This window comes from Herpailurus yagouaroundi, unplaced genomic scaffold (assembly GCF_014898765.1).
Source record: "Herpailurus yagouaroundi ecotype Mexico unplaced genomic scaffold, PumYag 183, whole genome shotgun sequence".
Classification (NCBI taxonomy): Eukaryota; Metazoa; Chordata; class Mammalia; order Carnivora; family Felidae; genus Herpailurus; species Herpailurus yagouaroundi.
The window spans coordinates 250043-263117 of record NW_024412414.1 but is presented as its reverse complement, the minus strand read 5'-3'; the positions used below and the strand labels follow the sequence as shown (position 1 = coordinate 263117).

General features: G+C 52.4%; 1 protein-coding gene across 4 annotated transcripts in view; it reads left to right on the top strand.

The window, feature by feature from the left end:
- Window positions 1–13075, top strand: part of NUP210 (nucleoporin 210) — a 109177-nt gene that overhangs the window by 18358 nt on the left and 77744 nt on the right. For all 4 annotated transcript variants that reach the window (XM_040491859.1, XM_040491858.1, XM_040491860.1 and 1 more), the window contains exons 2-6: window positions 703–839; window positions 2538–2669; window positions 5931–6027; window positions 9585–9735; window positions 11802–11934. In XM_040491859.1, coding sequence (XP_040347793.1) covers window positions 703–839; window positions 2538–2669; window positions 5931–6027; window positions 9585–9735; window positions 11802–11934 — 650 coding nt within the window. The remainder of the gene's footprint in view (window positions 1–702; window positions 840–2537; window positions 2670–5930; window positions 6028–9584; window positions 9736–11801; window positions 11935–13075) is intronic.

Here is a 13075-nt window from a genome sequence, read left to right as displayed (position 1 = left end):
AGAGAAAGAGCGTGAGCGGGGGAGGGACACAGAGAGAGAGAGACACAGAATCCGAAGCAGGTTCCAGGCTCCGAGCTGTCAGCACAGAGCCTGATGTGGGGCTCGAACTCATGAACTGTGAGATCATGACCTGAGTCGAACTCGGACGCTTAACCGACTGAGCCACCTAGGTGGCCCTCTTAGTGTTTATTTTTGAGAGGGAGGGAGAGAGAGAAAGAGAGTGAGAGGGCAAAGACAGAGGGGGACAGAGGATCTGAAGTGAGCTCTGAGCTGTCAGCACAGACCCCGACGTGGGGCTCAAACTCATGAACCACAAGATCATGACTTGAGCTGAAGTCAGATGCTTAACCAACTGAGTCACCCAGGCGCCCTGAGAATTATTTCTTGTTCCATAGAGAAGTCTTATAAGGCTTGTAAGGTGTTCCCATGTGTTTGGTCCCCTGTTTGATTTGCTCAGTGTGTGTGTGTGTTTGGGAGGGGAGGTCCCGTGTCCTTTGGTGGTCATGCTTGCATTAGAGGGGCCTCAGCCGGGCCCCATTTCTCCCCTGGGTGTGAAACCCCCTGGACACTGCCCACCTCTACTCTGTGTTGGCGTCTGGGATGGGGCCCCGGATGGCGACCTGCAGCTCTGGCTTCTGGTCCCAGCTGTGCCTCTCGGGGTAACCCCACCCCAGAGAGTGAAGTCTCATCTTCCTGCTGTAGGTCATCGACCCGGCCGGAGGTGGCCAGTATAGAGCCGCTGGGCGTGGACGAAGCGCAGTGCTCCCAGAAGGCAGTGGTGCAGGCCCGCCTGTCCCAGCCCGCCCGCCTGACCAGCATCATCTTCGCCGAGGACATCAGTAAGAGCTCAGTGCCCTGGGACCTGTGGCGGGACAAGAGGCGGGAAGCACCCCACTGAGACCTCGGCCACACAGCCAGCCCGGGCCTGTGGCAGCGCTTCCTCTCTCTTTTGTTGGGTCAGAGGATGCTCAGGCAGGAGGAGAGGCCATGCAGGCGGCACCCGCCCCCTCCACCCCCCATCCCTCCCTCTGGCGCTGTGTTCTGTTTTCCCCCTCACGGAGGCTGGCTTTCCTTTCTTTTAAAAAAAAAAATTTTTTTTAATGTTATTTATTTTTGAGACCGAGAGAGACAGAGTATGAGCCAGGGATGGGCAGAGAGAGAGGGAGACAGAATCCGAAGCAGGCTCCAGGCTCTGAGCTGTCAACACAGAGCCCGACGTGGGGCTCAAACTCACGGACTGTGAGATCATGACCTGAGCCGAAGTCAGATGCTTGACCAGCTGAGCCATCCAGGCGCCCCTGGCTTTCCTTTCTAAATTATTATTTGTTACCCAAATAACTCTTCAATAGGGGTTGAATCAAAACGAAGAAAATTGTTGGGATTCTTTTTGTGATTCTCTTACTGCCCCATAGTTAATTGACCACATCATAGTTGTAAAATGCTTAGAAGACAATTAACGCTATTTTCTGTCATGCTTTCTTCTATTTAACATGATATGAAAAGTTTTCATTTTGATAGTTATTTTTAACAGCTGAATAACACTTCCCACAGGGGGTTGTCCTGTAAGGATCCCCTCATATTGGACATTTAGATTGTTTTCAAGCTGCTTGTTTCAGTGTTATATTTATACAGAGAACAATTAAGAAACAAAATTGTTTTAAATAGGCCCCATGCCCAGCATGGAGCCCAATGCAGGGCTTGAAATTAAGACTCTGAGATCAAGACCTGAGTTGAGATCAAGAGTCAGATGCTTAACCAACTGAGCTGCCCAGGCGCCCCACTTTTGGGTTGTCTTAAGTTATTTACTACCAAGGATAGAGTCCCAGTTTTACATATGAATATCTGTAAGGATTTTGATGACTGCTTTCTAACAAGGTACCATTAACAGCGCACAAAGGGTTTTATATGGTGCCTGGAGAATGGTCAGAATGATTTTGTGTCACATGCTGTTATTTTTACACTGGAGAATTCTCCAGGCAATGCCATTTGTGTAGCTTCTTTATGGGGCACGTAAAAAAGTCTGTGTGCTTGCTCACATAACCCATTTATTCGATAGTGCAGTTGATAGTCTGTGTAAAAGCACCCGTGTAAACGAACAGACAGACTCAGGGCGCAGTTCCTGATTTCAGCGTGGGGGCGAGCATTCAGAACAGCCTCAGCTTTCTGGATGCTAACTCCTCATAATGTGCCCTGGTCATTTAACTTAGTGGTCACACCCTGAATAAAACTAGATTTTCTCGGAGTTTTCTCGCACACCGCTTTAAATGCTGGTGCTCACGTTGGAGGAGTACGAGATGGGCACCCGAAATGTCTCCGAGCCCTTTCTGTGCACAGGTCCGTGCTGCCTTTTAGAAGGCCCGTGTGCTGGTCAGCGGCTTGGCTTCTGAGGGTTAGTGTGGTTCTCCCGGCCCCATCTCGGGGTGCTGGTTTTGTTGACTGCTCTCACCTTTGCCAAAATGCAAGAGCACCTGACCAGCGAGACCCTGGCGGTCGGGGCGCCGCCTTCTGTGCTGACCGGTCCGTTCCCATCCCTCCAGCCACGGGCCAGGTCCTGCGCTGCGATGCCATCGTCGACCTCATCCACGGCATTCAGATCGTCTCCACCACCCGCGAGCTGTACCTGGAGGACTCGCCCCTGGAACTGAAGATCCAGGCCCTGGACTCCGAAGGTGAGGAGGTGCCCCTGCTTCTCTGTCCCCTCTCGTCTGACCCTGCTGGCCCCCAGGGAGGGCTGCCCCAGCCAGGATGGCGAAGCTGGTGCTGGGAAGACACCGAAGAGGTCGGGATCGCTCTGAGTGGCCCCCAGGCGCTCGGGGGCAGCAGGACCATGGCCGTGCCTGGCACACCCTGGCCTCTGCAGCAGTGCTTGTGAGATGAGAGCTTTGGCATTTCCTGGAGGGGGACTCTGCGCCTGTGCACAGGGTCATGCTGGGTAGAACGCGTCTTTGGGAAGCTGACGTCTGGCGTCGTGGAGCTGTGGGATGGTGGGAGAGGGTCACAGGGTCAGTACACTCTAAACAGTGGCAGTGTTCTCCCTGCCTGGCTTTGAGGGCCGGAGTTGGCTTCCTGGTCCAGACTGTGGGGCGCACGTGTGTGTGTGCGTGCGTGTGTGCACGCCAGGAAACGTCCCTGTGCCGGCCTCTGCACCATCCTTCACTTTGTTTCGCTGGAGTCCGATACTGAATTGTTCTGGGATTCTTAGAAGATCTGTTCTTGATACCAGGTGGGCTGTCTTGGCTGCAGCCTGACCTCGTGGTCGAGGAGCAGAGGGAAACCTGCCAGTTGAGATTCCTGTTGGAGAAACTAAGTCAGGCAATAGATGTCTTTCAGGCCGAATGGTCTCCCAAAAAACTTCAGGCCAGACCTTGGCACACCTTGTCTTTGAAATCTTCCCTGACCATCCCAGCTGCTTCTGCTTGAAAAAAAAACAACAAAAAAAAAGAATTCTCTAGATTGGAATTTCCCAGCCCGGGTACTATCCACACTTGGGGCTAGATAAGGATTTGTGGTCGGGGCTCCAGTATGTCGTAGCAAGTTCGGGAGCATCCCTGGCCTCCACCCACCAGAGGGAAGGAGAACTCCCCAAAGCTTCATGACCAAAAGTATCTCCAGCCATTGCCAAATGCCCCCTGGGGGTGAAATCACTGCTCTAGAGCATCTGACAGTTCCCTTGTCCCTATTTATCTGTCAGGTAAGCCGCCTCACTTCTCCGAGCTGTTGTCTGGTCTGTGAAACTGAGATAGTGGTGTTTATCGGGGGGTTGCAAGGATTTGGTGGGCAGTGTGTGCGGGGCTTAGTGCCGGGCGGCAGGTAGTGGTTCCCAGTGAGCCGGCGGCTGAGCGTTTCCATCTGCTGGGCGTCCTGCCAGGTGCTTCTGCCCCCGCAGCTCGGGCTATGGGGGAGGGGGGAGGGGGCACATGCATCTCAGCAGGTGCCGCTTCTCATCACCTTGGATGCAGGTGTGAAAGTGCTGCACAGCTGGGGGAGCCGACCCCAGGGAAGGTTGGAGGCTGGTGCATGGGGGACAGAAGTCAGGACAGTTTCTTAGGGACGTGATGTTTGACCGAGCCGTCGTTCTGAAGCAGTCATAGAGGATGCTTCGCGGGCTGTGTTCTAATAAAGCTTTATTTACAAAAACTGACGGTGTGCCATAGTTTGCCAAGCCCTGTTCTAGCCCAGTCCGTTTTATTTCCTGTCTTGTGTTGCTTAAAACAAAAAAAAAGATTTATTTGTTTTTGAGATTCCAATACCATGAAATTCATCCATTTAAATTTAAATTCATCCAGTTCATTTTATATGCTTTTAATATATTCACAGAGTTGTGCAACCATCCCCACTCGCTAATTTTAGAACATTTTCGTCACTCCAGAAATGAAACCCGGGACCCAAGAACGGCTGCCTCCTATTCTTTCCTCTCTCCAGCCCCTGGCAGCCGCTACTTTCTGTGTATAGATTTCCCTGTTGTGAACATTTCGTATAAATAGAATCATACGATGTATGGCCTTTTGTGTCTGACTTCTTTCACTTAGCATAATGTTTATCTATGTAGTCGCATGGATTTCCTTCCTTTTTATGGGTGAATAATATCCTGCTGTATGAATGGACCACATTTGTTTATCCATTCATTTGTTGATGGACATTCAGGTCGTTTCCACTTTTTGGCTGTTGTGAATAATACTGCTGGGGCCATTCGTGTGCAAGTCTTTATGTGGACATAGTTTCTTGTTTCCCCTGAGTGTGTATACCCAGGGGTGGAATTGCTGGGTCACAGAGTACCTCTGTGTTGCCCTAAAAGTGATGGCAAAGGCGGCCCCGTTTTCTGGAGCTTTTGCTGAGCACTGTTTCATCTGGCTTCTAAAATCACATGGGTGGGGAGGGGCGGGACCCCTCTGACTCTAAATGCCTTACCCTTTGCTCTGTAGAAAGAGCTTTCCTAGACGTTCTATTTGGGAGCTGGCAAGACAGGGAATGTGGATGAGGACTACAGAGTGGGGGTGGGACAACAGAGCATGGTGCGGAGTGTGGCAAACCGGAGACCATGATCCCTTCTAGTGAGGCTGGGCCAGCCACTGGTTGGTCACCAGAGGGACGAGGGCCCAGGAGGCTGGATCTGCAGACTCTTCAAGAGAACACAGAAGTTGGATTTATAGGTTGCATTTCTTAACTTGAAACGGTGAGAAATACCTCAAAAATGCAAAAGAAGCATTGACTGGGTAACAGCAAAGCCACAGCTCCTAGGAGATCAGGCCTCAGAGTGACCAGTTTCCACCCTCTGCCCTGTTGCAGGGTTTCCAGGCGGGACCAGATCTGGTACTTAGACTAAGAAGGTCTTTATGGCGTGTTAGGACCCACAGTGGGTCCTGTCTCCAAAATCCATCGCCTGGTCGCTCTGGCTGGGCTCCACTCGTCCTGACGTCCTATCAGAAGGCTCACGGGCAGCAAGCTGGCACTTCAGAGCTCGGGCCAGCTGGGTGGCTTGCCACCTCCTCCACGCTGGGATCCTGGGAGTCTCAGCGCCTAGGTGGAGAGACCAGACGCTGCCCCTCATCCCCAGCTTCTTTCCCCGCAGAGGGAGGGTGAGGAGGAACCAATGGCTCAGGTCTCAGAGGCTGCGTCTAAACTGTAAAGTGCTTCCAGACGTGAGGGGTGATGGTGTCACGCACTTCACCGCGCCTGTCGTGAGCAGTCAGAGGCTGGAGGTACAGTGGGAAGAACACAGATGCTCACCTGAGACAGATTTGGTTCACATCCCAGCTTAGTCCCTCACAGTCACCCGACCCTGGCCCTTTATGCCTCAGTTTCCCTTTCCTGAAATGGAGGCGTGACACCTGCTTTGCAGAAGGGTGGTGCTGAGTGCCTTTGCCCCTTCCCTTGGCAGCAGGGAGTTAAGTCTGATGCATTTTTTGCTCCCCCACCACTTGCTCTTACAGGGAACACGTTCAGCACCCTCGCTGGGCTCGTCTTTGACTGGACAATCGTGAAGGACACGGAGGCCAACGGGTTCTCAGACTCCCACAATGCCCTGCGGTAAGAGGCGCCTCACCTTTGCAGGAAAGCAGGAGGGGGGCCGTCGGTTGGCTGCATGCAGCTGGGGGCTTTTATCGTCACCGTCACCATCCCACCTTCAGCAAGGAGCCCAGGAAAGTTCCCGGGATGCTGGCCAGCATTCCCCATGACTGACTGAGGCAGGGCGTTTTGGCTCACACAGCTGTGCCAGAAGCTTACAGCCTCTGCAGCCCGCTGGGGCGCTCTCCGTGGGAGGTGGTCGAGGGGGCTGGGGTGCCCGGCTGTGAAACAGAAAACTTGTCCCAGGTAATGGAAGGTTGTCACGGGGCGCAGGGAACGGTGGCACATGGTCTCAGAGGGCAGCCCTCCCGTGGGGATACGTTAAAGGGGAGACAGTTTTCTTTTGGCCAGGAGGACATTCCGGCAGTGACAGCCAGCCCTTCACAGGCACAAGAGGCTGCGTCCCTCAGCGCTGGGGGATGCAGACGGACTCCTTATGTGACGGGCTCGTTCAGGATCTCGCCTCACTCAGTCCCCCCACCAGCCACGTGGGCTCACATACCACTGTTTTTTTTGCAATTTTTCAGACCTAGAAACAAAAGTGTAAGCCACTTGTCTGGTTGATAAGTGGCTGGACCTAGAATTTGCACTCGGATCTGCGCACATCTGTGCTATCCAATATGGTAGCCACTAACCCAAGCCAACCCTGGCTCTTTAAATTTAGATGCATAAAATGAAAACTCTCGCTCCTCAGCTGTACGAGCTGTGTTTCAAGCGCTTGTTAGCTATGCGGCTAGTGGCTCCTACCCATTGGACAGAGCAGATGTGGACCAGGAAGTCCTGTTGGCCAGAGAGGTGGTGGTGCAGACCCAGGGTCTGGGTTCATATCCCCTGCTATATACTGCTTCGCCTCACGCCTTATTAAGTAAAATTTCAAAGTCCCTCTTGGTGGGGGGAAGACTTAATTTTTTGCTGTGACTAGCCACTTATAACCTTTATTTATTTATTTTTTTACTTTGTTTTATTTTGATTCCGGTACAGTTAACGTACAGTGTTGTATTAGTGTTGGGTGCACGTGTAGCGATTCAGCGCTTCCGTACGTCACCCGGTGCTCCTTGTGACAAGTGGCTTCCTGAATCCCCATCACCTGTTTCACCCATCCCCCCGCACCCACCTCCCCTCTGGTAACCATCGGTTTGTTCTGTGTAGTCAGGAGTCTGTTTCCTGCTTGGCCTCTGTCTCCCTCTTCTTTTTCCCTTCCTTGGTTGTTTCTTAAATTCCACATATGAGTGAAGTCATACGGTGTTTGTATTTCTCTGGCTGACGTGTGTCGCTTAGCATCATGCTCTCGAGCTCTGAGGAAGACTTAATTAAAAAAGAAAACAAAGACTTGCAGTTATTTTCAGCCTACGGAAAAGTTGCAAGTACGGTACACAGAGTGGTGTCCCTGAAGCATTTGAGAGCAAGTTGTCGACCTCATGTCCCTAATATTGACCGTGCACTGACAACCGCTAAGGACATTTTCCTGCGCATCTACAAGATGGTCATCAAAATGAGGAGAGCGACACCGTCTGCAGGCATCGGATGCCGGTCAAACCTTGGCGGTCTATCCCGATTCTATCCTTCGTGTGAAGCAAAGAACCCAGCCAGAGCCACCTGCTGTATACCGTCCGGTCTCTTAGTTTCTATCAGCCTAGGACAGTTTCTTGGTCTTTGTTTGGCTTTTGGGACCTTGGTGCTTGTGAAGATTATAGTCCAGTTATTTTGCAGAATGTCCCTCATTTCAGGATTATCTGATATTCTCTCCTGGTTAGACTCAGAGCTTTGCGTCTTGGGCGGGAATGTCACCGAGGCGAGATTCTGTATTCTCCCGAGTGCATCTTGTCATGACTTCGTGGTCTGTCACCAACGATGTTCCCTGTCGTCACTTGGGCGAGATGGTGTCTGCCTGGGTGCCCACTGTGAAGTCACTTTCTTACCACTTTGCAGTTAGTATTTTGTGGGGAGTTAAGGGTCTGGTCTTTGCTTTATACTTTTAAAAGTGCAGCTCTGGGCTTTAGGGAACATCTTGGCTTTGCTCATGCTTGTCCCCATAGCACACATCCTCCTGCCCTGATGCTGTGAAAGCTGGGCTTCCCTCTTGGGTCTGAGGTCTTTTGGGAAATGGGGCCCTCAGGCTCTGTCTTCTGAACAAGCTCTGGAATTTCTGGTGTCTCATAAAGCTGGGCACATGGTCTGTGCATCAAAGAGACCTGGATTCCAGTCCTGGCCCGAATCCTGGCCCAGTCACTTCCTGCCTGTGGCCTTAGTCAAGGAACGCAACCCATCTGGGCCTTAGCAGCTCTGTGGGTTAGCATGGTGACTGGTATTCAGAGCCCCTCTCTGGGCCTGACGCCCCAGATGCTCAGAGAACACTGGTTCCCTGCCCTGTTCTGTGCCGCCAGGTGCATTTCCCGTCAAGCCCCCCGAACTTCTAGGCACTCTAGACTTGAGCAGAGTGTTGACCAAAATCTAAGGCGTGAAGGCATGTTGTGACCAGAGTGTCCTGGGTTTTCATTACATTCAGGATGTGGGGTGCCTGGGTGACTCAGTCGGTTGAGTGTCCGACTTCAGCTCAGGTCATGATCTCACAGTCCGTGAGTTCGAGCCCCGCGTGGGGCTCTGTGCTGACCGCTCAGAGCCTGGAGCCCGCATCGAGGTCTGTGTCCCCTCTCTCTCTGCCCCTCCCTCGCTCATGCTCTGTCTCTCTCTCTCTCTCTCAAAAATAAATAAACATTAAAAAAAATTTTTTTTTTTTAATTCAGGATGTGACACCTAGTAAAACCAGGCAAGGAAATACATCACAGTGTAGTGCAGCGCCCGGTGGGTCTTGGGAGAATGAAAGCGTGTCCAGGGGATGCTCTTGTTCAAGTGGAAAGGCAGGCTGACTTGTAGATCGCAGGCTGCAAGAGAGAGACTGTACGGAAAGGGTCCCTCAAGCCCTGCTTCCAGCCTACACTGCAGGGAGGGTCACCGCATCCTGACTTCTCTCCCGACCTGGGGCTTCTCCCCACAGCCCAACCCCCAGAACAATAAGATGGATGTGATCCCCTCGTCCCGACACCTGAGGGGGGTGGTCATTGAGAATCATTTCCCAGCGATAGGAGCTGGCCCAGAGGGGTGGATAGAATGGAGCAGGGAGCCCTGGGAGGCTGGTGGCTTGGCTGGCACCACCCCGGCTGGCTCTGTGGTCATGGGCCCACTTGTCAGTTTCCACGGACCTCACCTGCCACATCTGTGAGAGAAGCATTTCGACTAAGCAGGAGGTCCTCCTAATTTGGTGTTTCCCATAACCACATTCACATTTTGACACAAGGCAGATCGCCAGGTTTCGTGTAGACAAAGACCTGGGCCAGGGGCCAAGAGTCTGCTTTTTTTCCAAGGAGGTTGGCAGTTCCGATGTAGGAGGTTCAGGGACACATTTGTAAGCAACGCCACTCACTGTTAGCCCCTGGCCCTCCTAGAGGCGCCGATAGATGGTGAATATGTTAGGGTCTTTGGTTCCACGTACCAGGTCTGATGACACATTCCCTTTCCAGAATCCTCACATTCCTGGAGTCCACATACATCCCTCCTTCCTACATCTCCGAGATGGAGAAAGTGGCCAAGCAGGGGGACACCATCCTGGTGTCCGGGATGAAGACTGGAAGCTCCAAGCTCAAGGCATGCATCCAGGAGGCCGTCTACAAGGTGGGGCCCTGGGGTTGGGGAGGTGCCGGGCTTCCTGGGGGGACACCAGGCCGGCCATGCCGCTCACACCCATGCACGCATTCAGGAGTGGGAACGAGTTGCTCTACTGTGAAAGCTTCATCGTTGGTGCCGTGGGAACTTCAGGCTGTAGTTCTATATTTCTGTTTCTTTGGTCTGGTTTTTTGGGGGCCACAGCTTTTGAGACAGGTAGTTGGGGGAACTGGAGTACACCGTCCCCAGAGTCACAAAGTAGTTGGGCCGTTGTCATTTTTTTTTTTTAAGTTTATTTATTTATTTTGAGAGAGACAGAGACAGCACGAGTGGGGGAGGGGAACTGAAAGAAGACAGAGAATCCCAAGCAGGCTCTGCGCTGTCAGCACAGCGCCTGACGCGGGACTCGAACCCATGAACTGTGAGATCGTGACCTGAGCCGAAACCGAGAGTCGGACGCTTAACCGACTGAGCCACCAGGCACCCTGGTCCATTGTCAGTTTTGAGGGAGGCCAGGAGGGGCAGGATTTTCATTAACTAGCAGATTTTTGACAAATACCCACCTGTCCCAGTAGAGGGATGCGTCCAAGCATTTGGGGCTCTGAAAAGATTGGGGGCTTCCTGGTGTCCCCCATGCTGTTTCTTCTTGGGTGCCACTTTGAGCCCTGGGACTGGTGGTCCCATCTGTGGAGGGCTCCCCACCCCACCCCATGTCTTTTTTTACTTTCTAAAGCGGCAGGTGAGAGAACTCCTCCTGATTCACTCTTTTTCGTGGTTTAGCCAGTAGGCTGGGGGTCCTGGGGGGGTTTAGAAGCACGGGACATGCCATATCCCAGGCGTTATCCTGTAGCACCCTGCAATTAGTATTTGGAGACAGTTTGCCTCCATTTATCGGAGCCCCGGCCCAGCCTGCCCCACTGCTGAGCTGGAAAGGCACCCTTGTCCTGCCTGCTGTCTGTAAGTGGCTTCTCTGCCTGTCGTGCTAGAAAGTACCGCCACCAAGCCCAGCCCAAGGCCTGTTTTTTTTTCTTTTTTGATGAGTCAAAGATACTATTTAAGCTAGCATTAAGTGACGAAACCTTTAAGATGTTACAAATGGGTCAAAGGAGAATCCCAAGAATTTAGAAATGGAAGCAGAACTTGTCAATATCCACGGGACGATGGGGCGCCTGGGTGGCTCAGTCGGTTAAGCGTCCGACTTCGGCTCAGGTCATGATCTCGCGGTTTGTGGGTTCGAGCCTCGCGTCGGGCTCTGTGCTGACAGCTCGGAGCCTGGAGCCTGCTTGGGATTCTGTGTCTCCCTCTCTCTCTGCCCCTCCCTGGCTCACGCGCTGTCTCTGTCTCTCTCTCAAAATCAATAAATAAACATAGAAAAAATATCCACGGGATGAAAATCAGCCACATCTCCACCTGAGACAATGTATTTGCATTTCTGTGGATAAGAATTGTTCCCTTTGCCAAGTTTTCTCCGACTGGAAGAGTTGCCAGCAGATCAAAGGCAGTGGAAGGTGCGGGCCCCCGCAGACTGGTAACCGGAGGGGTGCGCTGGACTCGAGATGGGGTCTTTTCTCCCATTTCAAGTCTCTCGTGCCTTTTCCTGGTGAGGAGGTCGCAGCGTGGGGTGAGAGGTGGGCAGGATGGGCCGAGCACTCCTCAGGGACATGCATCTCTGCCCTTTTCAGGTTTGCCAGTGGCCTCCCTCCCAACCTCCCTGGCCTTTGGGTTTTTGCGGGGGGAGCCCCCGAGCTCCTGTTGGCCACAGTGTCCGTGGATCTCACTCCTCACTTTTCTTTCCGTTTAATTAAGATTGTACCCAGAGCTACAGTGTGCGTAATGTGAGGCGACTTGCTCGGTCCGTGTGGCAGTAATACGTGGCCTGCTGTTCACACCGGCTTCCCCTGGGGTTTCAGGGGACTGAAGGTGTGGGGCTGGGAGCATTGCCTTGTTTCTGTCTCCCTAACTTCTCGGTCCACACACGAGCATCCTGAAAAGTTCTAGATTCTCTTTCTCTTGCCCACACTGCTCTCCGTTCCCCAACCTCACCTCACCTTCCCTGCTCTCCTCCGTCTTCCAAGCACGTGCACCCTGCGGAGGTCAGGCTACTGATCTTGGAGAACATCCTTCTGAACCCAGCGTACGACGTCTACCTGATGGTGGGGACCTCCATTCGCTATAAGGTGCAGAAAATCAGACAAGGAAAGATTACAGGTGGGTCGCTGACTCTGCGGGGGAATCACGGCAGAGGCTCCCTTTTTATTATTGTGGTAAAATACACATGGCATAAAATTTCCCATTTTGATGCTTTTGAAGCGTTCAGTGGCATGGAGTACACACATGTTGTCGTGCAACCATCACGACCATCCGGCTCTGGAACTTTTTTCATCTTCCCAAGTTGAGACTCTGTTTTCATTCAACACCAACTCCCCATCCCTCCCGCCTCCCTCAGTCCCTGGCACCCACCGTCCTCCTTTCTGTCTCTGTGGATCTGACTTCTCTAGAGACCTCAAGGAAGTGGAATCCTACCATATTTGTCCCTTTGTGACCGGCTTATTTCACTTAACCATGATGTCCTCAAGGCTCGTCCTTGTTGTAGCCAGTGTCCGAATTTCCTTCCTTTTTTAAGGCTGAAGAGTAGTCCACTGCATGGGTATTCACGTCTGTTGAATGTTTATCTCCATTCACCTGCTGATGGGCACTTACTGCTTCCTTGCCTTGGCTACTGTTAGTAAAGCTGCTATGAGCACAGGAGTGCAAACATCTTTGCGAGATGCTGCTTTCAGTCCTCTTGGGTGTGTGTCCGTCCCTTTGTTTTCAGAACGTCAGAAGCTGTGAACCTCACATGGGAGTGAGTCTTGCCCTCGGCCTGCCACTGAGTGCCGGGCAGCCTTGGCAGGCCACTGTCCCCCCTTGGGGCTCAGTTTCTCCATCAGAGCCCTTGAGTCCTTTCTGTCTGTGCTGTGAGGGCAAAACTACTTAACGGATGTGCATTTGTTCTGGAAGTTCTAGACGGCCGTGGACCTGGGATGCATTTTATGTGATGAGCATTCTTCATGCAGCACCAGTCCTCCTAAGAATTATTACTGTTATTATCCTTTTTTAAAAACATTTACCCATGTTTCATGGTCAGAGCACAGGATGTTAAGATCTTGGGCACAGGAGTGTCACCTGTCCATCCGAGGGCTTTGATGTGTGTCTGGGCAGGTGCCTCCCCTGGAATGGAGGGTCACTCTGTGATGCGGGGTGCATAGATGCTTCAGTATCCAAGAAATTTGGGTTTTTGTGGCATAGATGGGGTCCTCAAAGAGACTGCCTCACCTCAGAACAGTGGATCCGGTCAGAAGCCACTGTG